A 23,501-nucleotide genomic window follows, 5' to 3' on the forward strand; every position below is an offset into this window, starting at 1 on the left:
AACAAAACCTATTTTTTCCGAGTTAAGTTTAATTTTAAAAACAACTGCCGTTAAAAAATGTCTATGACATCACCAGTTTCATCGTGGAAAAAACAGCTGACTGATAAGACAGCTGGAGAAAGAGAGACCAGAGAGAGAGAAGAGAGCGTGAGCTTGGAGCTTTTCGCTCACAGCTCTTTGGTGTGGGTTTGTGGGGAGGTTTCTTTGGCTTCTCCGCTTTGGGCAGCCATTCACATCGCAGTTAGCTTTCGCCTCGAACGGACGTGCTTCGTAAAACCTTAAACAAAACTAAACTTGGCTTTAAACCTAGCGCTCCCTACGTTCCATAACGCGGCATTCCAGTGCATCGACGAGCCAAAGAGCCAACCTACATTTTGTTAACTCCCTGCAAGCCAAACCCGTTTCTCCAGCACCAAAAAAACCATGGCATCCAACCGAGCAGCCAAGTCTGGTTTCGCCGCCGAGGCCCAGCGCAAAGTAAGTACACAAACAATTCGGTAAACAAATTGCCAAAAAAAAATGAGTATGAGTGTGTGTGTGTGTTTGTGGAGCTGCATTGACTTTATTTGGGGCTTTTTGACGCCAACTTTTTTATCTTCGCTGCTCGTTCGGCTCGCGCCAAATGCCAAAAAATTAGCTAAAAATGGTCTTGAAATTGCGAGCGTCTAACGAGGAATGACCTCATTTCGTTGATAAGTTTTGCTATATTCACACACTTATGCTTATGTACATCTAATAGTGTGTGTTGTATGTATGATGCATGCGTAATTTGTGAGCTTGAAGATGACTTAAGGTGATTTTATGGCATTGTTTAGAAGAGGGTCGAAAATAAGCGGTGATTCACCCTGGAAACTATGGAAAGATATGAATAGGAAACGTTATAATACGTTTTAAATCATACCATAATAATTGAAATATTTTAGGATACACATAATATCTATACATTTCTAGAACTCCCTTTTATAATTAAGAGAACTGTATCTGCCTTCAGATAATCCTATTCTCTGCAATTAGGTAGCCCATGTAAATAGCTCCCCATTCTTCTCCCTTAATTTGACAACATTAGTTCCGTCCATTAGAAGCACTTTGCATTAAATGCACTCATACAAATGCATTGCTTTTTTTTTCGTTTTTTTGTTATTCTTTTTTTTTAATGTGGGGAAACTTGTAGGTCTCGTACCCTTCGACAGTTTAGCCCTCGCCAAGTCAAGTCCGGGTTACGCAATGCAGTCCGCCCCTGGGCCAAAACATAGTGAAATTGTATATGTCGCCCGGCAAAGGGGATTAAGTGCAGTCCAACGAAATCAACAGCAGCGGGGCGACTATACAGCTACAGTTACAGATACAGTTACAACATTTGCCCAAACAAATAACAAAAAAAAAAAGAAGGGTAGCCATGAGCATAGCCGAAGTTGTACATACCCTTGGTGGGTTTAATTATTTGTATTTCATTCGTATGTTCTTTGTTATCTTGAATACTTTTCCACAAGTCAGCAATTTAGTGAGAGAAGCCTTGTTTATCGGCATTATCTACACATTCGCACATTTTTTTAAGCACGTTCGCGGTCAAAATAATAGCATCCGGTTCAAGTCTCTTATCAGAGAACTATGATTTATTTCCGTCATTTTATATGACAAATCAAAGTTTAAAAAACTCATAACTTGGCCAAAAATTAATTAATTTAAATTCGGAAAGCTTTCCTATGTTAATTTTGGTTAGGTTAATAAATCTACATACTCAATTTAAGATTTAAAATTAATCAAATTTTTCGAAATTTTAACGATGTAACCCCTTTTAAAATTTTAAAATTTTGCAAAAAAAATTTTGAAATTTATTTTTTGTCCGGATATGGCTAGAAAGATTCGGCTGTTAATTCTGATCAAGAATATATATTATTTATAGGGTCGGAAATGACTCTTTCACAGCCTTAAAAGCTTCGGACGAAATGTTTGATACCCTAAAAAGGGTATAAAAATACCTAGGCTGCCGAAAATGGCTGAAAGCGCAGCTGTTAGCTGACTTCAAACCGCGATCAAATGGCTCCCAAGGAGCTGGAGGCGATGATGTCACCTCTCCAGCTGCTCCTCTCCTGCCTCCTCTACACTCTAGTCCACATCATTCCTTTCCTTTTCATTCCTCTCCTCGCGATCGTTAGCTTTGAGCACTTTTTGAATGCGTTGCCTCCCTCTCTCTCTTTCTATTTCTCTCGGGGAATGGCTCATATCTGCCGGAGCAGGAGAGCAGGGGGAGGAGGAGGAGCAGGCCTGGTGCTGGGTGCCGGGGGTTAGAATAGCAGCGATAGCAGCACCTTTTTCCAACACACACACAAGCACTTAAACTTAAGAGCGAGTATATGGCGTAAGCAAACAACAAAATACAAAACAACAAGAGTGAGGTAAAAATGTAGGAAAACAAAAATTTGAGCTTTGTCTTTGCCTTGAGTGTAGTGTGTGTGTGTTGTCGGTTATATACAACCGACTTTATGGCAGTCAGTCATTCACAGATCTCAAATTTCGGCCAAGGGATCTGAGTTTTGCAACCCTTCCACCGAATCCACGTTAATTACAGCCCAACAGCTGTCACTGGAGGTTCTAGCTTCTGAAGTTACACCAACCATAGAAGACTCTCCAGGCATTTGATCGGTTACATTTGCTTTAGCTTTTTTGTATTATTGTAAAAAATTCCAAAGAGCAGACTTGCTTATACAGCTGTTTCAAGGAATAGCCCCTTTACTTAGTATGAGTAACGGAAAGGAATTTAAGCCTTTTGACGATCAGAAGAAAATAAATAAAATAATAAATAATAAATAAAAATAAATAAAGAAAATAAATACATTGTTTACATTATGAAATTTAATACTCCAAAATACTTAATTCCAGACTTTCAATACTTTAAATATGTATTTATTTTATAAATTTAATACTTTAAATAAAACTTATCATCACCAAGTCATTTTAGCTTCGTTAAACTTCAAGTAAAACCAACCTTAACAAAAATTAAATTAACTAGATTATTAAAATCCCCCATATTTTAACTTGGAAGCTCTCAAGAACCTTCCTCAAAACTTCCTTTAGTTAATGGCTTAAATGACTAAAAATATTACTTTAAGGGAAGTTAACTTAAATTGTTTTCTTGTCCCATTTCATTTGAACTCACCTGTGTATATCTCATCCAATGCTTCCAATGGCCACGTACTAATCACCTGGCCGCTTTTGGAGCTAAGAATCCACACTCAATTAGCTTCGAATGTATATATATGTACATAGTGTGACGGTTGTACATTTGTACATCCGCCGCACGCAATATACCCTTTCTCCTACCTCTCTTAACTATCAGTGCGGGCGGCACCTAAATGGAACACTTGGCCCACATGAACTTCAAGCTGCGTGCTCCGTGCTCCATGCTCCATGTTCCCTGCTCCCTGGAAGCCATCGAAACACTTGTTGTTGGCCCGTCAGTCACCGTCATTTTTAGATAAGCCATAAAAAGTTGCGGGAGGTATTTTATCATAAATCAAATGTTGTTTTGGATTTCCGGTGAAACTACAAACAGTACGAGTAGCAAGTATCAAATAAACGTTGTTCAAAAATTGGGTTCTGTTTATGGAATCTACCCCCTTAGGCCCAAATCACAAAGGGCTTACAGCGAATGAATTCAACTTTTGGCCAGGCCAGTAAAGCCAGTCTCCAAAAATCATATAATTGACCTCGTTACATTTTTTGCGGATTTTGTTTATGTCGTTTTTTATATCCATACATATGTATATAGTATTTATCCAGCTGAAAAATATCGGTCAGCAATTGTCATGGATCATGACACATCGCAAAAGAAAGCGAAATCGGCAGATCTTCGAATTGATTTTACGAAAACCCTCTTTGGCTTACGTAATTGAGTGTGTGTGTGTGTGTTTAGTGGAGTGAAGTGATGCGTCAACAGTCGTCAATAATTCCCTTTGGGACAGACAGACAGACACACATTTAACTAATCATCACCATCTAAGCTAAAATATTGCCAAAGTTCAGTCTCCAGACTCAAGCCATGAACAGCAGATGACATCATCTGGCGATCGTTGGGATGGCTTCAAAAAGCCATCAAGCCAAGCAAAACGTGGTCCCTTGTCTCTGGGTTTATGGCATCTGTATCCTCACTATGGTTTATTATGCAATGATCATCAGTCTGGGGTCTTCCCTTGACTCCTCATCCCGCTGAGGAGGGAGAGACATATTCATTGGATGGGCGGAAACTTCCGTCAAATTTTCTGCCTGGGATTATTTTGTCAAATACCGAAAAAACGTTAATGGAATTTTAGTACTTCACGGGAAAAAATATTTTGAGAGTCAATATTTATTATAGATACAATATATATCTTTATTTATATGTATGCTATATGGTATTCTGTGAAACAATGTGACAACTAAAACCTTCAGATCAATTTTGATTTACCTATAAGTACTTGTTTAATGAACTTTTAAACTTTATTAAATCTTTAACTTCTAGAATAAATCCTATTAGTTTTTCTCTGTATTAGTTTTATTTAACCTTTGCTAATCTGAAGTTTGGTGACATTTTTAGGTTTCACTATTCAGATACCGAAACGTTCCTCAATCATTATTAAATTTTTTGGTGAAGTAAGAACCATTAATAGAATTCCCAGAATATGGCTGCTCACTCAATTGTGTGAGGTCTGAATCATAATAAATAAATATAAGCTTATGTTGTACCCCAAGATACATATTTTCACTTTTTCAAGTGGCTGCCTTCGTAGGTGTGAATTAAATGGAGTTTTGGCGTGGGCAGAGAGCCCTCTCTCTGGAGTTTCTGTGCTGACCCACAGTTTCTTTCATTTTTGTTTATTTTTTTTTGGAAAGCGTCGAGGAATATGCGGGAAACAAGCCCAGCCAGTTTTTGAAGTCATTTTAATTTTAATTTAGGTAAAAGCCAACGCCAGGCTTGGCTTAGCATGTCTCGGGGCGTATTGCGTGCCGTTCCCATCCACCCAGAACGTACTCATCATCAGAACCCAACCCTATACAACATGAGCTTGGGAAATTAATTAGGTTCTTGAGGTTCCAAGGCCGAGGCCTGTGTGAGAATTTCATTGTCACGCCGTTTTGTAATTGTGCGTAATCGTGCTTAATTCATCAACTGACCCATAGACCTAGAAAATAAAGTCCCCAAAAATAAATGATTAGGAGAACCGTTGCACAAATGACGACATTTTCTAACGGCCAACCGATGACCAATTCTACAAGTTCCGCTTTTAATTATTAATTGTTTTCTACAACTTTCGAAATTCCTCACTCTCTCTCTTTATAAGGGAGCACGTTCTAAGCAGCTGAACATGTGTTTACTAATCATGATTTATATATAAATATATATATATGATATTATATTATATACTCTCCTCGATTACTTTCCGTATGATTACCAATCGTTGCTAAATTTCTGAAATACAAACTGGAAATTAACTTAAGGAAGCTGAAGTTTATATACCCTTTAAAATTGAAATTAAACTATAGGATCGAATCAGAAGTCCATCATAACTTAAATACCCGCATTCTTTAAATCAATACTTTTATATGACATTTTTAATCGACAAATCAAAGTTTTGATATCTCATAACTAAGCCAAAAATAAATTAATTTCGATTCGGAACCCCATATCATTTTTTGAAATTTTGAAAAAATTTTCAAAAATTTATTTTTCGAGCGGACATGGCTAGATCAATTTGGCTGTTAATTCTGATCAAGAATATATATGATTTATGGAAACGACTCCTTCACATATTTACAAGCTTCGGTCTAAAATTAAAATACTCTGAAAGCAACCAAAGAAATAGCAATAATTTTGCCATTCTCCAACCATTTTTCATTTAGTTTTCGAACATTGTTTGAGGGGAGAGAAGACCACCGACTGTCAAATTTGTTTGGGGTTTCGTGCTGATCGGCCAAAGAAGAAAAACAAACGTGTAAGAAACGGTCGGAATTCATTAGTCTCTTAACGGCTTTTTTGTTTACGATTATGTATGGTTTTGTGGTATATTATGCATAAACTGGCCACAGAATCCCATAAACATAATTTTTTTTTTTTTATTTTCGATTCCTAATCAAAATTTATTCATCTGCCCCGAGGGTGTCAATTTATCTGCCATCATGGTGATCACGATAGCAGACTCTCTAAGTTATGATCATCTTGTGGTCTTTGGGGGCTTTGGCCAGATTCTTTCCCTCAAACAGAAGAAGAATGTCAATCAAAATTGCTTTTATTAATTGTCTCACGCTTTTGCCAGAGCTGAGGCGTTTCTATGGATTCCCCAAATGATGGATGATGCTGTTACTTGGTTCCGTTCTTTTGTGGGATAAGTGCTGGCTTTAATGAACTGACCTCCACTGTTAATCGTTTGACCGTTATTCTGGGACAAAGCCATTTGCCAAAAAAGCGCCAATGATTTCAATTATCGATAATAATCGCCAGTAGTTTCTATTTTTGTGGAAGCCAGCACCAATCTTCTGGGATAAAGTCATCATTTCCGAAACCATTAACATATTCCGCGGCTCTCCTATATATCTCAACTTCAGATCAGTGGGTTTTATTGGGCTCAAACGACGAAGAAAGTCGTTAATTTTTATGTTCGATATATAATTCTCGACTCTCGACTACCGTTGTGGGACAAACAGAAACTATTAGGGAAGGAGAGTTGGGTTTAATAAGGCAAAGTGCATTCACCTCAATTACACACAATGTCAGCGAAAGCTTCTGTGCTTTATTTCACTTTTTTTTTATTATTTACTGCATTACGGAACTCCCCTTGAATTTACGAGTTTACTTGCATTTTTCCCCTCCCCAGACGGGCGATAAGGAGTGGGGCATGAAATACAACTCAATTGGCGACAATCGTTCCATTTGTTTTCTGAGATCATTCATTTTAATAGACCTTGTCCGTCAGAACCAAATCGCACATATATACCAATATAAATACAAACAATTGTGGTTAAAATAATAGTATTTTTTAGGGAGGGTTTTGTGAGGAAAAACAAATTAAATACAACACAAAGTAATTTTCATATTTGTTCAAGGCTTAGTCTTGTCTGACAATAAATGGTTTTAGAAATGCAAATTTATAGATAGAATAAAGCTATTTATTTTATTTGATATATTTGTTATGCAATTTTTTTTAACAAACATTTTAAACCCACTTTTTACGTATTTATGGTAAAAATAAAAAGAATTTGAGAGGGGTAATCATATAAAATATGACACAAACTACAAATTCTTTATTTGTATTAGCATGACAATAAAACTGTTTGTAATAAAAATATATAGTTAAAAAGGCATAAAGATATGAGTAATATAAAGGTTTGACAGAGATTTTATAGTTTTAAACAAAATAGGTTTACTTAAACCCTTTTAAAAAGGATGTATGTATACCTTAGACTAAAATATTAAAGATTTTAGAAGAATTTTCTGATAAACCAATGCCAAAGTTAGATTTATATCCAATAAATAAAAATAAGTAAATAAAACTTTGACAGATTTGGTATTTAAAAGGCTAGCCATGTATTTAAAATATAAAATAAATAAATCTTAAAATATAGGAGCCTATATTTTTGTTAGAACCCTAACCGCCACTGTTTTTTTTTACGACCAACTACTTTGGCGATAAAATGGCAGCTAATCTAAAATCAGTTAGCGACAGCCATTCAATTCAATCAAAATGAAACAAATTAAATACGTGTTAAGTGAACCGCCCTGATATGACCCAAAGTTTGTTAAACATTTTGATTTTGATTTTTATTGGCAAACCAACCAAATGGAAACGCGACACGCAACGATTTTGTGGTTTTGCGGTTGGCATTCTGCGAGTGGAAATGGAAGTGGATAAAGATATTGAAATAGAAATAGAAATAGGAGTAAATCCGATTGGGGGCCAACAACAACAGCTGTTTGGCTGCTGCTCAACAAGTGGCTTTGGGTATGGCCAAAATCGGTGCGAAGGACGCCCAAGCGGCCGGCAAAACTTAAGTCCAAATATGGTCAAGACGACGCTCAGATATACATATGTACGTAGAGAGTTAAAGCTATCGGCATTGGCAAATATGGATACTTAGTTATTCTACATGAGAACGACATGGGACTTGAACGTGACTGACTTGAGCAAGTTCAACAGATCGAATAAATGGGGAGTGGCGGCGACGCGATGAGTTATCGCCCGGGGGAGAAAATAAATGGGAGAAATGCAATCTTATCCTTATCACAACTTGAAATATAACTGCCGAATTGTCACGAGAAGAGCGAGGTGTATGGTGTATGCATGTGTGTGTGTTTATAACCAATTAGTGATAAGTCTGCTATCAGCGATATTTCATGAGATAACCAAGGGGAAATGGCCCACAAATAGAATAATGGTCTGCACTTGATTTAACCCCCGATTGGGTGCTCAGTCCAGAAACAGATGTAGAGGGATTAAAACGAGATGTACCAGTCAAAGGTGGATGCATTAAAGTCCTTAATTTACACCTATATTAATTTTAACTTGTTCCTACTTACCAGATCAACTCAAAGTACAGCGAGGAGCTGGCCCAGGAGTCCCTGGAGTGGATTAAGGCCGTTACTGCTGAGCCCATCAACACCTCCGGCGACACCGATAACTTCTTCGAGGTGCTCAAGGATGGCGTGATCCTGTGCAAGCTGGCCAATGCCCTCCAGCCCGGCTCCATCAAGAAGATCAACGAGAGCAAGATGGCCTTCAAGTGCATGGAGAATATCAGTGCCTTCCTTGAGTGTGCCAAGAACTTTGGTGTCCCCACCCAGGAGACATTCCAGAGCGTTGACCTGTGGGAGCGTCAGAACCTTAACTCTGTCGTTATCTGCCTGCAGTCGCTGGGTCGCAAGGTGAGATGGTTGATAATCAGGCGCACTGACAAATAAGATCAAAGATCGGTTTAATGCCTTCAAAGTTGATTGATTACATTTATTTATACTTAAAAGTTACTTTTTTTTATATTTTACCTTTCACAGGCCTCCAACTTCAATAAGCCATCGATTGGACCCAAGGAGGCGGACAAGAACGTTCGCAACTTCAGCGATGAGCAGCTCCGCGCTGGCGCCAATGTCATCTCTCTGCAGTATGGATCCAACAAGGGTGCCACCCAGTCGGGCATCAACTTTGGCAACACCCGGCACATGTAGATGAAGGACCTCCTCCTAGTCCTTCTATGCCTCCTCTTCCATACCATCTCCGCTCTCAGACATTCCGCAATAAAAGCCAAAACCAAAACGCTTTGCTTTTGGGTTCAACACACACACACACCATACACACACACTTCATGGGTAGAGCCCCAAAAATGATTTATGATATATGATACGGATATATATTTATGATACCAATTTGTATTTGTATTCCAATTGACGACACCAGACGCGTATGCTGTTATGTAACATAACATAAACTACTTTAATTTAATATTATTAAGTAATCGTACATACGGATCTTAGGATGATTTATTCAATTTTTCAACATTTGCATTTGCGACACACATATTTTGAAGCCGAAAACCGCACTCCGATTTCGTGCCATCGATAAAGAAGTACCACATTTGCAAAAAAAAATGAGATAATAAGGATCAGAGGATCAAAAACAAATCGAGAATTGTTTTTTAATGAACGAAAGTGTCTTCAATCTCGTAGAGTAAACTTGTTACCAATCGTTGTTTCAAACTAACCACCTGAATATATAAATCAAAAAGCAGAGCATTTAAAAAGATGTATTTACAGACCAATTAAATATATATTACACACTTTTGAATGATCTATTTTAAATACTATCCCCCTGTTGAAAATAAATAATTATTCTTTTAACATAAGATGGTTGGTTTTACTCGTTTTGCGAAGGGTTCATGGTGGAAAATTAAATAAAACCTTCATTAAACTCCTTTAAATATAAATAAGGAAAAATTTAATAAAACCTTCATTAAACTCCTTTAAATATAAATAAGGAAAAAAAAGTCGTACTTTAAAAGGTCAGCTTTGCCCTATTTTTCCTATATTTTCCTTTTTCCTATAAATTCAGCCTAAAAGATGCACTATTATGCGGCTTACAACTTTTGCATTTTTTATTGCATACTTCCAGGGTCTACTTAATATTCGAAGTGACGTCATTGCACCAAATTGAATCCTCCATCTGCTGCCTTCTGTTCGCCTGGTGCTTGAAAGCCAGAAGTTAATGAATTTGTACTGAAACTATAAATTTTAGGGTCTTGGTTTTGCCTACAACAACAACAACAACAATTGAACAACAACATTTCGACAACAACAACTTTTGTACAACAACATCAATTTCCCAAAAATCGGCCAAGTAATTGTCAGTTTCTCCATTTCGTGTAAATGACGAAACAGAGTTGTTGTTGTTGTACAAATTTTGTTGTAGTTGTTGTACAACAATTATTTTGTTGTTGTAGGCCATCAAAAAGTTTCAATTTAGACATTTTCAGTACAAATTTAGCATTTGTTCGATTTCAAGTACCAGGCGAACAGAAGGCAGCAGATGGAGGATTAATTTTGGTGCAGTTTAGTTCTGCAGCTTGAAAGTATGCTAATATTTTAAATCCTTTCAATATTATGGGCAGCTTGAAAGTATGCAACTGTGATAATGTGCAAACGGCCAAAAACGTGTATGCTTGACTATTTTATAAACGTTCGTAATTTATAAGTTAGTTTATAGTCCCCTTGATTGGACGCAAAATTCAAAAGGGCAACCATCATTTTGTAACAATCAGATATTATTTATTTGATTTGAAAACAAATACTTGTTGCATGCATTGACATCAACTTTTGCGGAGCCTTTTTTCGCTTGACTCGCTTTCGATTTCTCGTTTGTAAATAATTTTCGAGGCCTTGGATAATAATGAATATATAGTACAGTCATCGAATAACAATTATAAAATAATTTTATACCGATCGCTTATATAAAATAGAACATATGTTGTACAGTCGGTTGACAATGTGTGTATGTGTGTTTCCATTCGAGTGTGTTTCACTTAAGAGTATTTTGAAAAGGTTCGAGACATCGTTTAGCTTAAGCTGCATTCCATTGAGTAGATAAAACTATATTATATTCGATCCGTTAATACGTGATGTTTGGATGTTGAGAAGTAGCCTTTTCAAGACTGCAGCAGCAGCTCGGCAGCCACCTCGAGGCTCCAGTTGGTCTGCTGCAGCGCCTGCTCGCACTGCGGCCGCCCTGCCACGCCCAACCGTGCCAGTTGGTCGATCTTGTAGTGCTTTGTGGCCAACGACACATCCCCGCTCGCCGCTCTCAAGGCATTCCGAACGTCCTGCTCCACGGCCGAGCTGCCCAGCTCCTGCATCAACTGTTGCAGCTTCTCCTGTTCGCGTCCATAATCCGAGGGCACGGGCGCATATAGCTGATGGGCTCCCTCTAGCTGCTGTTGCTGCTGCAGGCGCATCTTCTCCATCCGCCGCTGAATCTGCTGGGCGGAGAGGGGCGGCGGTGCTAGCGGAGCAGGTCGATGTGGTCGCAGGTAGTCGTCCACGGTGACCTCATCGTAGAGGGCAGCTCCACTGCCATTCGGCACTTGGCCGTAATACGTCGATCCTGCCGTGCTGGCTGCCACTGCATCGTACAGCGCGGAGGATGAGGCATACACACTGCTCTTGGGAGCCACCACGCGATTCGAAATGGCTACAAATGAATGGTTGGCCTCCGGCTGCATCGGCTGTTGCTGCTGGTGATTCTGGTAAATCTGCTCCTGCTCCGGTCGCTCTGGAGGTGGCTGGGCATAGTATTCTGAGGGCGTGGAGGCCACCTGTTCATACCAAATGCGATTCACCACGCTCTGGGTGGTGGCAGCCACGGCTGCGGCCTCCACATTGTTCTGCTTGGGCGAGGCGGTCGACGAGGGGCTGGTGGAATGATTCGAGGCTGCTCCGTTCTTGAGAGGTGTGAGATTCTGCTTGTACACCATTTCCTTGCTGGCATGCATCTGATTGGAGTTGCGCTGATACTCCTCCTGCGCCCGGTTCTGTCCATTGCTGTACATGTCCTTCTCCAGCTCGGCGATAAAGGATTTGTCCAGTAAAACGCTGTTTTCGGCAGAGGCAGGCACGGAAACAGGCTCCACTGGCTGCAGGGTGCTGGTGTCACGCCGTTCCATCGAGAGATTACTAAGATTAAGCTGCATGGCCGCCGATTCCAGGGCGGGAATATTCTCCTTGTTCGAGTTGGGAGCACCGAAGAGGCTCTTCCGCACCGAGGGACTGCTGTAGGCGGGACCTGAAGGTGGGGCCGGCTCCTGGGATTGGCTAAAGTTCGAGTATAGAGCTACCGCTGTCTCCAAGCTGCTAGTATCAAAAGGATCTCGCGTTGCTAGCTGCTGCTGCTGTTGCTGCTTCTGGACAAATTCCATGGTGTTAGAGTAAGTGGGAGGCATCTGATACGGCGGCGGCTGCAGGCGCCCCGGCGAAGCTGTTACATTGGCCGGATCGTAGTCGAAGTGAGGCTGTTCGTTGTAGTATGTGGGTGAAACATTCAAATCCGTTGGTCCACTATCCTCCACATACGTCTCCACTTCTATCGGGGCGTCCAGTATGCAAAAGGAGCTGTCCACCTGCAGGGATGAACTATCGCCTGCTCCGGTTACAGCCACCGCTCCTCCTGCCATATCAGGCGAAATGTCAATGAGTAAGCCCTCCTGCTGGAACTGTGGCGGCGGTGGACGTTGCGGCCCCACAAGAGCTCCTTTGTGCTTGACAGCGTTGCGCCGACGCAGACCCACTGCCGTATCGTTGACCAGCTTGTTGTAGGCAAACTGCTTGTTGGACGTCGACTTGCGCTCCTTAGCGTGGCCCTGGTTCATCGATGCGCACTTCCGCTGCCGATCCTCCGATCCATTGGCCATGGCCGCTGCTCCTCCCCAACAAAAGCCGAAGGGCGACGATGACGACGAGCCATTGGCACCCAAGCTGCTGCGCATAGCCACATCTCCGGCGGCGCCTGGCACTTTTCGCTGTTCCAGCAGACTCTTGGGAAAGATGCCGATGTCAAAAGTGCGCTGGTTCTGGCCCTTGATAAGCTTGAGTTCGTGGCGGCCATCGATGATAGCGATTGTGTCGCCAGGCTCAATCTGGAGACACTTGGACTCGTGGTAGCTACGGCAGGCACGCATCACAGGCGGTGACATGCTGGCCAGGTATTCCCTGAAAAAGAAACCAAGGATTATAAGGATTTAGCGCACAATCAATCCAGTATAAACATACTTGAGGGCAGCAAAAGTGGGCCGCTCGGCAGGCGTCTTATCCCAGCACTGCAACATCATGGCATAGACGTCCGGCGGACAGGCATCCGGCTGATGCAGTCGCTCACCTTCGCGATCGATCTTGCGCAGGATTTGCGAGCCGTTCAGCCCCACCCAGGGATCTTCGCCGAAGCTGAGCATTTCCCACAGCGTCACGCCAAACATCCAGGTGTCCGAGGCGTGTGAGAACTGCCTAAAGCGCAGGGATTCTGGGGCGCACCAAGGGAACGGCACCTTCTTGTGCTCGGACATCACATAGCAGTCATCCTCCTGCGGCAAGGCACGCATCAAACCAAAGTCTCCGATCTTGATCTTGTTGCCGGCGGCAAGAAGGACATTCCGGCAGGCCAGGTCTCGATGTAGGAAGCGCTTCTGCTCTAGATAGGCCATACCCGTGACAATTTGCACCGACCAGTTCCAGATGATCGTGAGTGAGGTGTGGCGGCACTGCTTACGTAGCGTGTCCAGCAGCGATCCCCTCTCCGCCAGCTCAGTGATCATCATCATGGGCTGCGACAGCACCACGCCGTACAGCCGCACCAGATTCGAGTGGTCCAGCGCGTGCATGGCCTGCACTTCGCGAAAGAAGTCATCGATGATTCCCGGCTGGGTGAGGTTGTCCGATTTTAGCACCTTGACGGCCACCGGAATGACCTTGCCCGCGGGTGAGGCACTCCATTCACCGCGTCGCACCACGCCAAAGGATCCATCGCCCAGCTTCAGGCCCATTGTGATGTCCTTTTCGTGTATGAGGCAGGTTAGCTGCGTGCCGTTACCACCTTGATTGGCATCACGGCCATTGGATGGCTGCTTCTTGGACGAAGGCTGCTTGCCGCCGCCGATCAACTTCGACAGGATGTTCTTGCGCCATTGATGGGCCTTCTTTTTCCGCACCGCCTCCATCAGCCGTCGAATGGCGGGCTTGCCCAGGCCACATCTCTCCAGGTCGTCGGGCAGCACATAGTCGAAGTGGGCAAGCCGGGTCACCTGCAGGTCGTCGCGTATCCTGTCTAGGAACTGTTCTAGCTGCACCTCCCGCAGCAGATCCTCCAGCCAGGCAGTCTCGCTGCTACTGTGGCCGCCGCCATCTGTCGCAGATGTGGATGTCATATTCTGAAAATAAAGCAACAGGAGAACTGAATGAGATAAGGAAAACCGATGTCGACGATCGATGTCACTGAACTGAGCTGGTCATGAGAACTCGGTCAATTGTACAATCGCGTAATCCCCGCCAGAGTGACGACGGCGAAGGCAGGGAGTAGCGAAAGTACTCAACATTTATGGGCAGCATACGCAATGGCATATCAATGGAACATGTTGCCATCGACAGAAGGTGGCGTACTATATAAAATGTTTAAACGTTTTCGTGTTTGATTTTTCAGGGTTTCATTTAAATTGTGTAAAAAGTATATAAGTATGTGGGAATTTATGTTTGTGTATATCTTTGACAACTTATTTTATTCAAGCTAACTAATGGTAGCTTTGATCATTCAAATTTATTTTTAAATGCTTATCATTTTTGGCTGACTATAATTATAATACCCTAAAAGGGTATAAAAAAGTTAATTATGTTAATTACTTTAAGATATGAGCATCACTAAACGCGTGGTAGTTTTGTTTACAAATATTCCAGCAACTGCTAGTGTGCTAAAATGTTAATATAAACTGTTGAATAAAGCAATTATAGATTAGTTCAACTGCGATAATTGAGCTGCTAATGAATGAATATTAGCACATGCATGAGTTTTTTAAACGCAACATGAATTAGTACTTTTTATCTGCACTATATGTGTTGCAGTTTTTCAATGTGAAATGTAAGTTCGAACAAAGCCCGTACTTATTTAAGCGATTATTTCGAATAACTGCTTACATCGCTTGCTATTTCCTATTCCTATGAATTTTAGATAAAACACACAAGTAGCTATTTTGAGCGATACTTGTTGAACTTATTGCCTATTTGCACAAGCGTGTTGATTTGTGTAAATATGTCCCACCAATGTATGACGTCAGGTTTGCTTTTGGGGAAAGTACGCAAACGCGTTGCGTCACCTTGCGAATTGAAACCCTGAGTCGACTTCGCCTCCACTGAATGAGGTGATAAGAACAGTCCTTCTGAAGACGAAGAGGAGATTCCCGACCAGCATCGACCTCAGTGACGCGTGCCCAAGTGGTGATAAGAGGTGAGCTTCAGATGGAGTCACGAAACGGAACTGATATGCACGACCCGCCTCCGTGAGGAGTACATCATACCTTTCTTTCGGGGCACAGCCCCTGTAAATAATACGTATTTTTAACAAGCGTATAATAGAAATTACGCTCAGTGGCCGCGACAGTTTGAGTAATTATTTGGGCGGAAACTGGAATTTAGCGGATGCGAGAGAGACGGCACAACACGCCCAGTTGAGAGCAGGTTATCACCATCAGCTGTGTAGCTTGTGGTACAGTCAAACCACTTTACAAATGACTACCTGTCATTTTGGAAATATTTGAGATATGGTAACATTAACAAGCTAAGAAGAAGATACAATACTTTCCCACTGCTATCGTCAAAAGCTAATTGTAAACCAAGGGTTCATCTTTATCATTAAAACATTTATTTTAAAAAATAATTAAGAAAAATTAATAATTGGCAATAATTTTAAATTTTGAAAGCAGCTCTATTTTAGAAGAATATTGATTAATTTTACACGTTTTTTTATACCCTTGCCGAGTCAAAGCTAAGTAAGTAACTATGATTAGTAAGTATCTATGAGCAGTAATTAACTCTGAACAGTAAGTATCTATGACCAGTAAGTAACTATGATTAGTAAGTATCTATGATCTATGATATGATTAGTTACTAACTTTGAACACTATTAAACAATGACTTGCAACTTTTTTAACACAACACATATCTGAGACCTGCCTGGCAGCAGTCACTTCGTTCCGGGGATGTTAGAACCAGTTGAGAATCATATGCACAGATGTGCGAGATTTGTTTTAGAACAAATTTAAGCTATTTGAATGAAACTATGGACATATTTTTCTATATAACTTTACTAGTATATAAAACGAAGCATGGCGAATCGATGGACTATATCTATACATACATATATGTATATATAGTTGCCATAGGAAAGATCAGTAAATAACTATGATCAATAATTAATTATGAGCAGTAAGTAACTCCGAACAGTGAGTATCTATGAGCAGTAAGTAACTCTGAACAGTAAGTATCTATGACCACTAAGTATGTAAAGGGGACCATGGCAATAAGCAAATTAATTGGAATATAATATTATAATAAATTAAAATACAAGTCATGGCTAAGAATTACCGCAGTAGAGGACATGTGGCTCTTTCGTCATTGCCTACTTCCTTCAGTGTAGTGACCAAAATTGGGTGACTTCATCCTGGTCATCCAGATCGATTGCATTGGCCACGTCATATTTCTGGTCTCGAAGGCTGATCACTTGCACTATCACTATCGATGTTAACACTAGGTACCCCTAGGACAGACTGAGGCGCGCGCGACCTCAGCGCCTCTATTTATAGTTCCCGAGGAGAGAGTGGAGCAGAGAAAGTGAGTGTGAGTGGGCGGGAGAGTAGGAGTTGCCTCTAGAGACTTACATAGATCGATAGGCATAGAGAGAGAGAATGGGGAGAGTCAGAGAGAAACAGCGAGCTATTTAATTAAGTAACTATGAGCAGTAAGTAACCCTGAAGAGTAAGTATCTATAAGCAGTAAGTAACTCTGAATAGTAAGTATCTATGACTAGTAAGTAACTATGAGGAGTAAGTATCTATGACCAGTAAGAATGTATGACCAGTAAGAATGTATGACCAGTAAGTATGTATGATCAGTTATTAACTTTGAACACTAATAAACAATGACTTGCAACTTTTGTAACACAACACATATCTGAGACCTGCCTGGCAGCAGTCACTTCGTTCCGGGGATGTTAGAACAAGTTGAGAATCATATGCACAGATGTGCGAGAGTTGATTTGGAACAAATTTAAGGTATTTGAATGAAACTATGGAGTTATTCTTCTATATAATTTTACTAGTATATAAGTCGAAGCATGGCGAATCGGTGGACTATATATATACATAAATATATATAGCTGCCATAGGAACGATCGGAAAATTTTAAGAAAAATAATAACTTTTCCAGTTTTTCAAAGATTTTCATCAAATTTGATATATAGCTATTATATATAAATCTAGAATTTTGTAAAAAAAATTAAAAATCGGACTACTATATCATATAGCTGCCATACAAACGATCGTTAAAAATAGAGGAAAATGCAAAACTGTGAATGTAAAACAGGCAGGCCTTACTTCATTGTTGTTTAACATAAATATAAATAATTTATATTGTATTAATTTAGTGATAGAATTTCAATCTGCAAAGGTAGCTTCCTTTCTTGTTTCGCTTTTAAATCGTTATAAGCTATGGAGGTTCCACTGTTTAACGATCCCACCCTGATTCAAGCCTGAGCTGGGCTATACATAAACTTTTTAGGAACATTTGTTTTATTTCCCTTGGGTATTTCATTAAGGGGATTTCTTTTAAACCGTGAATAATCATTCTTTAAACTGTCTGATTACTAGGGGAAAAGATCAATTCCTAAAATTGCTTTCTGTTTAATCTGCCTTTTGAGATAACTACACAAAATAATTCCAAGAACTTAGTTTCTAGTGACTAGACTAATTCATTTTCAATGACTACAATGACTTCAATGATTACATTATCTGTAAACATTATATAAAACGCAAAACACATCTATTATAAAGAGTACATAAACTTAATCCCTATGCAAAGTGTGTGCTACCTTGATAAATATTAGTACTTTTCGAGGAAATCTAGATTTTTATACTTTATCTGAACAAATAAAAGGGAACACACACAATTTGTTATGCTTTGTTTCAAACTCACCGAAAATTTTGAATCTGCGAATTTCGTTGACAGATGCAGCTGCTGCGACGCCGCTGTTGGCGCTGGCAGCGAAGCGGAGCGCTGCTTCTTCCGTCGACGGCGCTGCAGTTGGTTAAACTTCCTGTCTGGACAGCGAACAGGTTGCCAAGACAAAAGAAAGACGATGATGAAGACCGCTGGTCGACTCGATGCTTGGAGATGGCCGGAATGGAGATGTGAAATTCAATATGCGCGTCGCACAAGGTGAAGGACGTCGGCGTCACAGCTGCGTCGCTGTCGCAAAGGCTTGCTGGTGTGCGTTAGCTGCTTTGTTTACACTCGCCAAATGAGCAGCTGGCTGCTGCTGCTGCCAGGGTGCTGAATTCGTTGTCGAGAGGTAAGCGGTCGCATCATGGGCCCACCACGGCTGCCATCGCAGAAACACTTTAATATATTAATTTAGTGCGCTGCGCTGCGCCACACACAACAACAACACGACACAAAAACAATGAATTCGCTTTCAACACACACCTCCGCCCCTCTCCGCCCCCTCAGCTGTCGTCACAGGTTTTTGCACAATTTCCCACACACACGCATCTGCTGCTGCACGACTGTGTGTGTTTGGTGTTAACGAACTAAAAACTCACGAAAAGGCAACGGCGCCAATTCCAGGTGCAACAATAAAGCCGAACGAAACGTATTCGCGATCCTACAGATTGCCGTTTTTGCGTTAAATCAATTAAATGTTTTAATTTTTTCCGCGGCGGCGTCGACGATGTGTTGTTGATGCAGTTTTTTTCTTTTGTCTAAAAATGATAAATTTCTTAATAACTTAAATTGGTCACTCTAAATTCCGAAGCTGTTACTTAACATTTTACATCTTAACGGTCTAGAAAACGATTCTACACGTTTACAGATACATGGGGTTGAATTTTCATTTTTGGGGTCGAATTTTCACGTAGAACGTAAAATACATTAACAGTCTTGCTCTCATTAACAGAATTCTCTGTCGTAGGCTGTCGGGTGCCTGTAATCAACAGGATTCACTCTCGATGGCTGTCTGGTGTCGGGTCGTTGTTGGTGGTTCAAAATATATATAAAATACCATTATATCATTATTTGTTATTTTTTTATATTTTGTTTCACTGGTCTCTTTGAATTCCAAAGCTGTTATTAATATTTAACATTTTACACGTCTAAAAAACCCTTTTACACGTTTACAGATACATGTAGAAAGTAAAATGCATTAACAGAACGATAAATAATAGCGATGTTAGACCGATTAGGTAAGGTGAGAAACTTTGCGAGCAGCAAAAAAATCGTTATCGATTCAACCATATGTTGTCGCCGTTTCGCGGCGAATGCCATTTTTGAATACACGTGCGACTTGTTAGCCAGTTTACTTTTATTTAATGCTTTTTAATTGGTAAAATACTGAATAATAACATGCCGGCAGCAGTGTCCAAAGGCGTGCAATTTGGCGGCCCGTCGCAGAACAAGAAAATCGTATTCGACGATTCCGGCGAGGCAGTAACGAAACCAAACAAAAGTGGGCAACCGCACAAACCGAGGAATGACCAGTCCCAATCCAAGGAACAGGTGAAGCGGCCCCAGAAAATCAAGTTTGGCGAGGATGGAGAAGCTGTGAGCCAGAAATCCTTCAACAAAAATCACCAAAAGGCCGATAACCATAAAAAACCCCAAAGGGTCAAGTTTGGCGAGAATGGAGAGGCTGTATCCCACAAATCCTTCAACAAAAATCAACAGAATGGCCAAAAACCGCAGAAGATAAAGTTTGGTGACGATGGCAAGGCTGTAGCTCAAAAGTCCTTTAATAAAAATCACCAAAAGCCACAAAAAATAAAGTTTAGCGAGAATGGAGAAGATGCATCTCAGAAGAACTTCAGCAATGGCCACAAAAAGCCTGACCAGGTCAAGAAGTCACAGAAAATTAAATTTGGTGATGATGGCGAAACCACAGAAAGTGCCAAGAAGCCACAACGCATCAAGTTCGATGAGGACGGTGATGGGAAAAACGTCTCCGACAGCGACGACAGTGACGAGGATGTGGTACAATCCTTTGCCAAAAAGCACAGCAAATACCAGTCCAAAGTGGATGAGGAAGAGGAGGCTCAAAAGAAGTGGTACCATGTGGTACGTATTATAAAAAATTAAGTAAAATAGTTGAATAATAATTAATATCTTCTATCCCAGCATCCGGATTATCCCTCAACGGATGAGGTCCTGGACATGAAGGAGAATGAGCAGCTGGAGCTGTATAATCTCTGCAAGAATTCCTTTGATGCCGAAAAGAATACTTTCAATAAGCGTAAGTGTTGCCTTTAAAGGTTTTATAAATGTTTAAATAAAATTTTCACTTGCACTTTAGGTAATCCCACCGATGCCCGTTGGTTGCAGACCGCTCTGCACAAGGGTACGGCCAAGGATCGGGCCAATGCCGGCGCCTTGCTGGTCACGAGCAATCCTCTGGGCAACCTGGAAGCGCTCACCACTCTTATCGGCTTCTGTAAGCTCTCCAACAAGGCCAGCAACGATGTGATCGCTGTGCTCACGGATTTGTGGCAGGAAGTGCTGCTGCCGCCGAATAGGAAGCTCCTGGCCGTGCATACCCGTGGCGCTGACTGGAAAAAACTGAAAAAGGACGAAAAGCTGCGGAATGAGCAGAAGCGAAGGGTCTATGCCTATTGGTACTTCGAGGGAGAGCTAAAGGATCAGTACCATGAGTTCTTGAAGAATGTTATGCAAGGCCTGCAGACGGGCCAAGAGCACAACAAGAACTCGTCCATTGTGGCTGCATCAAAGCTGCTGGCCTACGCGCCGGAGAAGGAGCAGCTGCTGCTGACCATGCTGGTGAACAAGCTGGGTGATCCCATCGCCAAGGTGGCCTCCAAGGCCCTGCATCACCTCAGCGAGGTGGCTCAGCGGCATCCCAATATGTGCGGCGTCATAGTGGCGGAGGCGGAGAAGCTGCTCTTCCGAAACAACATATCTGAGAAGGCGCAGCACTTTGCCCTGTGCTTCCTCTCCAGCATCGCACCCTCGGGCCGGCCCGAGGTCTGTACCAAGCTGGTCAACATCTGCTTTGCCCTGTTCAAGGTGCTGGTCCAGAAGGGTGCCGTTAACAATCGCACCATGCAGGCCATTCTGCGGTGCCTGCAAAAGGCCATTGTGGAGGCTCAGCCGGCAAAGGACAGCAACGGTGAGCTGCTCAACAAGGAGATGCAGGACACTATCTACCGACTGGTCCACTTGGCCGACATCCGAGTGAGTGTTCAAACGCTGGGCCTATTGCTGCAACTGGTGACGGTCAAGACTGAGAAATCGGATCGGTTTTACAATGCACTGTATGTGAAGCTGCTCGACCTAAACCTCATAAATGTGGGCAGCAAAACGGCGGCCCACTTGCTCCACATCGTCCACCGTGCCATCCATATCGACAACCTCGTGGCGCGAGCTCAGGCCTTTGTGAAGCGCCTGCTTCAGTTGACACTCTACGCTCCGCCTCACATAGCCGCCGGCTGTCTGATTGTTATTCACAAGCTGCTGCGCATGCGCAAAGAGCTGGTCGGCGGCAGTGGAGCATCCGATGAGGTGGCTGCTAGTTCAAAATCCATCTTGCCTGAGGATATGGATCTGGATAAGTTTAGCAGTGATGAGGAGGAGTTTTATATAGATGTCAAAGAAAAAGCAGTAGATGAAGAAGCTCCTGAGTCGAAGGAAGAGATAAAAACAGAGAAAGCGGAAGATACCAAGTCCTCGTGGCACCATGCCAATCTGGCTACTGACACCTTACCGGAGACCAAGGTGCGGGAGATCGATTCCTGCAAGTACGATCCGTACCATCGTGTGCCTGCCTTTGCCGGAGCTGGTTATGCTCTGCGCCACGAGCTTTTGCTGCTGAGACAGCATTATCATCCCACCGTGCAGGTCTTTGCCGATCAGATCCTAAACCGTAAGTTTACACACGAAATTCTTTAACCTAAATCTTAATATATCCCTTTCCTGCAGAGTCCCGCATTGATTATTATGGAGACCCTCTAAGGGACTTTGGTTTACCGCACTTCCTCGAGCGCTTCGCCTTTAAGAATCCAAAGAAACTGGACGCCAGCCAACAGACTGCGGAAAGTACCACTGTGGCCCACAAGCGCTACATGGCACATGGGGCACGGGGTAAGTCTGTGCGATCGCTGACCAAAGCCAATTGCACTGAGGACGAGATGTTTATCTTCAACTTCCTGGAGCACAAGCGTCGACAGGCTGAGATTGTGGCGCAAAACAAGAAGCAACTGGGCGTGAAGAAGGAGGAGCCAGCGGAAGGAGATCAGGAGGATGGCGAGGCTGGTGAGGAATACCTGAAGGAAGGCGAGGTGGACGACGACGAATTCGAGGCCTATTTGGATGGTTACTTCGGCAAGAAGTTCAAGGAGGGCGCCGATGCGGATGAGCAGGAGGACGAGGAGCTCAACTTCCTCGAAGAGCTGGGTGGAGAGATTCAAGCAGATAAATCTAAGAAGGACAAGAAAAAGAAGAAACAGATGGCGGACAAGGATGAGGATGATATGGAGGACATAGACGAGGACTGGGGAGATGATGATTTAGGGGAGGAGGACGATGAAGACGTCGACGATGGCGAAGATCAGTCTGATGATGAAACGGGCTCCATTGATCTAGAGCCACTGGATGACGATGATGATCCTGATGACACTGGTTCCATTTCCGATGGCGACTCTAGTGAAGCACCCGAAAGTCCTGACGATGACGACGACGACGATGATGATGCGCCACCCAAGTCAAAGAAATCCCGCAAGGACTCGACCGGCATGTTCAATGGCCGCAGCTTTGCCAAGACACTGAAACAGAGTCACGGTAGGATTAGCTTTCTTTTCCGAGAAACTTTCTTTTAATATAATAATTTTCTTGAATTTTCTTTAGACATGTCCTTGCTGTTTGCCGCCGCCGATGACTTCTCCTCCATGCTGGAGGAAACTTCCAAGGAGAAGGGCCAAGGCACCAGCAATGCCGTCTTCAACAGGGACAAATCCTCCGCCAAGCAATTGAAGTGGGAGGAGCACCGAAGATCGAATGCGAAAACCTACAAGGGCAAGAAGCCCTCAAGCAAAGGCAGCAAGAAGCCACTACAGAAGGCGGGCAAGCGAAAACACTAGACCAGGATTAGATTTGATTGGACAGGAGAGTATAATAAATATATATATAACAAAATCAAGACTAAAGTGTTCAGTTTTAATTAATTTTAAGCACCGATCGT

At 42.1% G+C, this 23,501-nt stretch overlaps 3 protein-coding genes across 5 annotated transcripts; 2 read left to right on the forward strand and 1 right to left on the reverse strand.

The window, feature by feature from the left end:
• Positions 1-234: 234 nt before the first annotated feature.
• Chd64 (transgelin calponin-3) lies at positions 235-9,864 on the forward strand. Of its 2 annotated transcripts, none has more exons than XM_020952037.2 (3): positions 235-477; positions 8,552-8,893; positions 9,020-9,864. In XM_020952037.2, exons 1-3 carry the CDS (start codon positions 424-426, stop codon positions 9,188-9,190), a joined length of 567 nt encoding a protein of 188 aa, XP_020807696.1. In that variant the 5' UTR covers positions 235-423; the 3' UTR covers positions 9,191-9,864. The 2 variants fall into 2 exon arrangements, with proteins under 2 accessions (XP_020807696.1, XP_020807697.1); XM_020952038.2 differs by lacking the exon at positions 235-477 and adding an exon at positions 7,538-8,489.
• An 897-nt stretch (positions 9,865-10,761) lies between these two features.
• On the reverse strand, positions 10,762-19,020 carry Ack (activated Cdc42 kinase). 2 transcript variants are annotated; one of them, XM_020952009.2, is made up of 3 exons: positions 18,236-19,020; positions 13,277-14,427; positions 10,762-13,216 (listed from the first exon to the last, which is right to left on the reverse strand). In XM_020952009.2, the coding sequence occupies exons 2-3, from the start codon at positions 14,422-14,424 to the stop codon at positions 11,161-11,163; spliced, it is 3,204 nt and encodes a 1,067-aa protein (XP_020807668.2). In that variant the 5' UTR covers positions 14,425-14,427; positions 18,236-19,020; the 3' UTR covers positions 10,762-11,160. The 2 variants fall into 2 exon arrangements, with proteins under 2 accessions (XP_020807668.2, XP_020807667.2); XM_020952008.2 differs by lacking the exon at positions 18,236-19,020 and adding an exon at positions 14,498-14,775.
• Positions 19,021-19,561: 541 nt separating this feature from the next.
• Positions 19,562-23,459, forward strand: Noc1 (Nucleolar complex protein 1). The gene is made up of 5 exons (XM_020952034.2): positions 19,562-20,368; positions 20,429-20,543; positions 20,604-22,187; positions 22,244-23,101; positions 23,168-23,459. Exons 1-5 carry the CDS (start codon positions 19,661-19,663, stop codon positions 23,398-23,400), a joined length of 3,498 nt encoding a protein of 1,165 aa, XP_020807693.2. The 5' UTR covers positions 19,562-19,660; the 3' UTR covers positions 23,401-23,459.
• Positions 23,460-23,501: the final 42 nt, after the last annotated feature.

The sequence above is a fragment of the Drosophila serrata genome, unplaced genomic scaffold (genome assembly GCF_035046125.1).
Source record: "Drosophila serrata isolate PLE 108 unplaced genomic scaffold, ASM3504612v1 contig_273, whole genome shotgun sequence".
Lineage (NCBI taxonomy): Eukaryota > Metazoa > Arthropoda > Insecta > Diptera > Drosophilidae > Drosophila > Drosophila serrata.

Bases quoted from the DNA above. Each gene is read 5' to 3' on its own strand.
- Chd64 (XM_020952037.2), top strand. From the start codon at position 424: ATGGCATCCAACCGAGCAGCCAAGTCTGGTTTCGCCGCCGAGGCCCAG. The intron at 478-8,551 runs GTAAGTACACAA...CCTACTTACCAG, and splicing joins CCGCCGAGGCCCAGCGCAAA to ATCAACTCAAAGTACAGCGA. The intron at 8,894-9,019 runs GTGAGATGGTTG...TACCTTTCACAG, and splicing joins TGCAGTCGCTGGGTCGCAAG to GCCTCCAACTTCAATAAGCC.
- Ack (XM_020952008.2), bottom strand. From the start codon at position 14,638: ATGGCAACATGTTCCATTGATATGCCATTGCGTATGCTGCCCATAAAT. The intron at 14,428-14,497 runs GTTCAGTGACAT...CTTTATTTTCAG, and splicing joins GAGTTCTCATGACCAGCTCA to AATATGACATCCACATCTGC. The intron at 13,217-13,276 runs GTATGTTTATAC...TTTCTTTTTCAG, and splicing joins CCCACTTTTGCTGCCCTCAA to GGAATACCTGGCCAGCATGT.
- Noc1 (XM_020952034.2), top strand. From the start codon at position 19,661: ATGCCGGCAGCAGTGTCCAAAGGCGTGCAATTTGGCGGCCCGTCGCAG. The intron at 20,369-20,428 runs GTACGTATTATA...CTTCTATCCCAG, and splicing joins AAAAGAAGTGGTACCATGTG to CATCCGGATTATCCCTCAAC. The intron at 23,102-23,167 runs GTAGGATTAGCT...AATTTTCTTTAG, and splicing joins GACACTGAAACAGAGTCACG to ACATGTCCTTGCTGTTTGCC.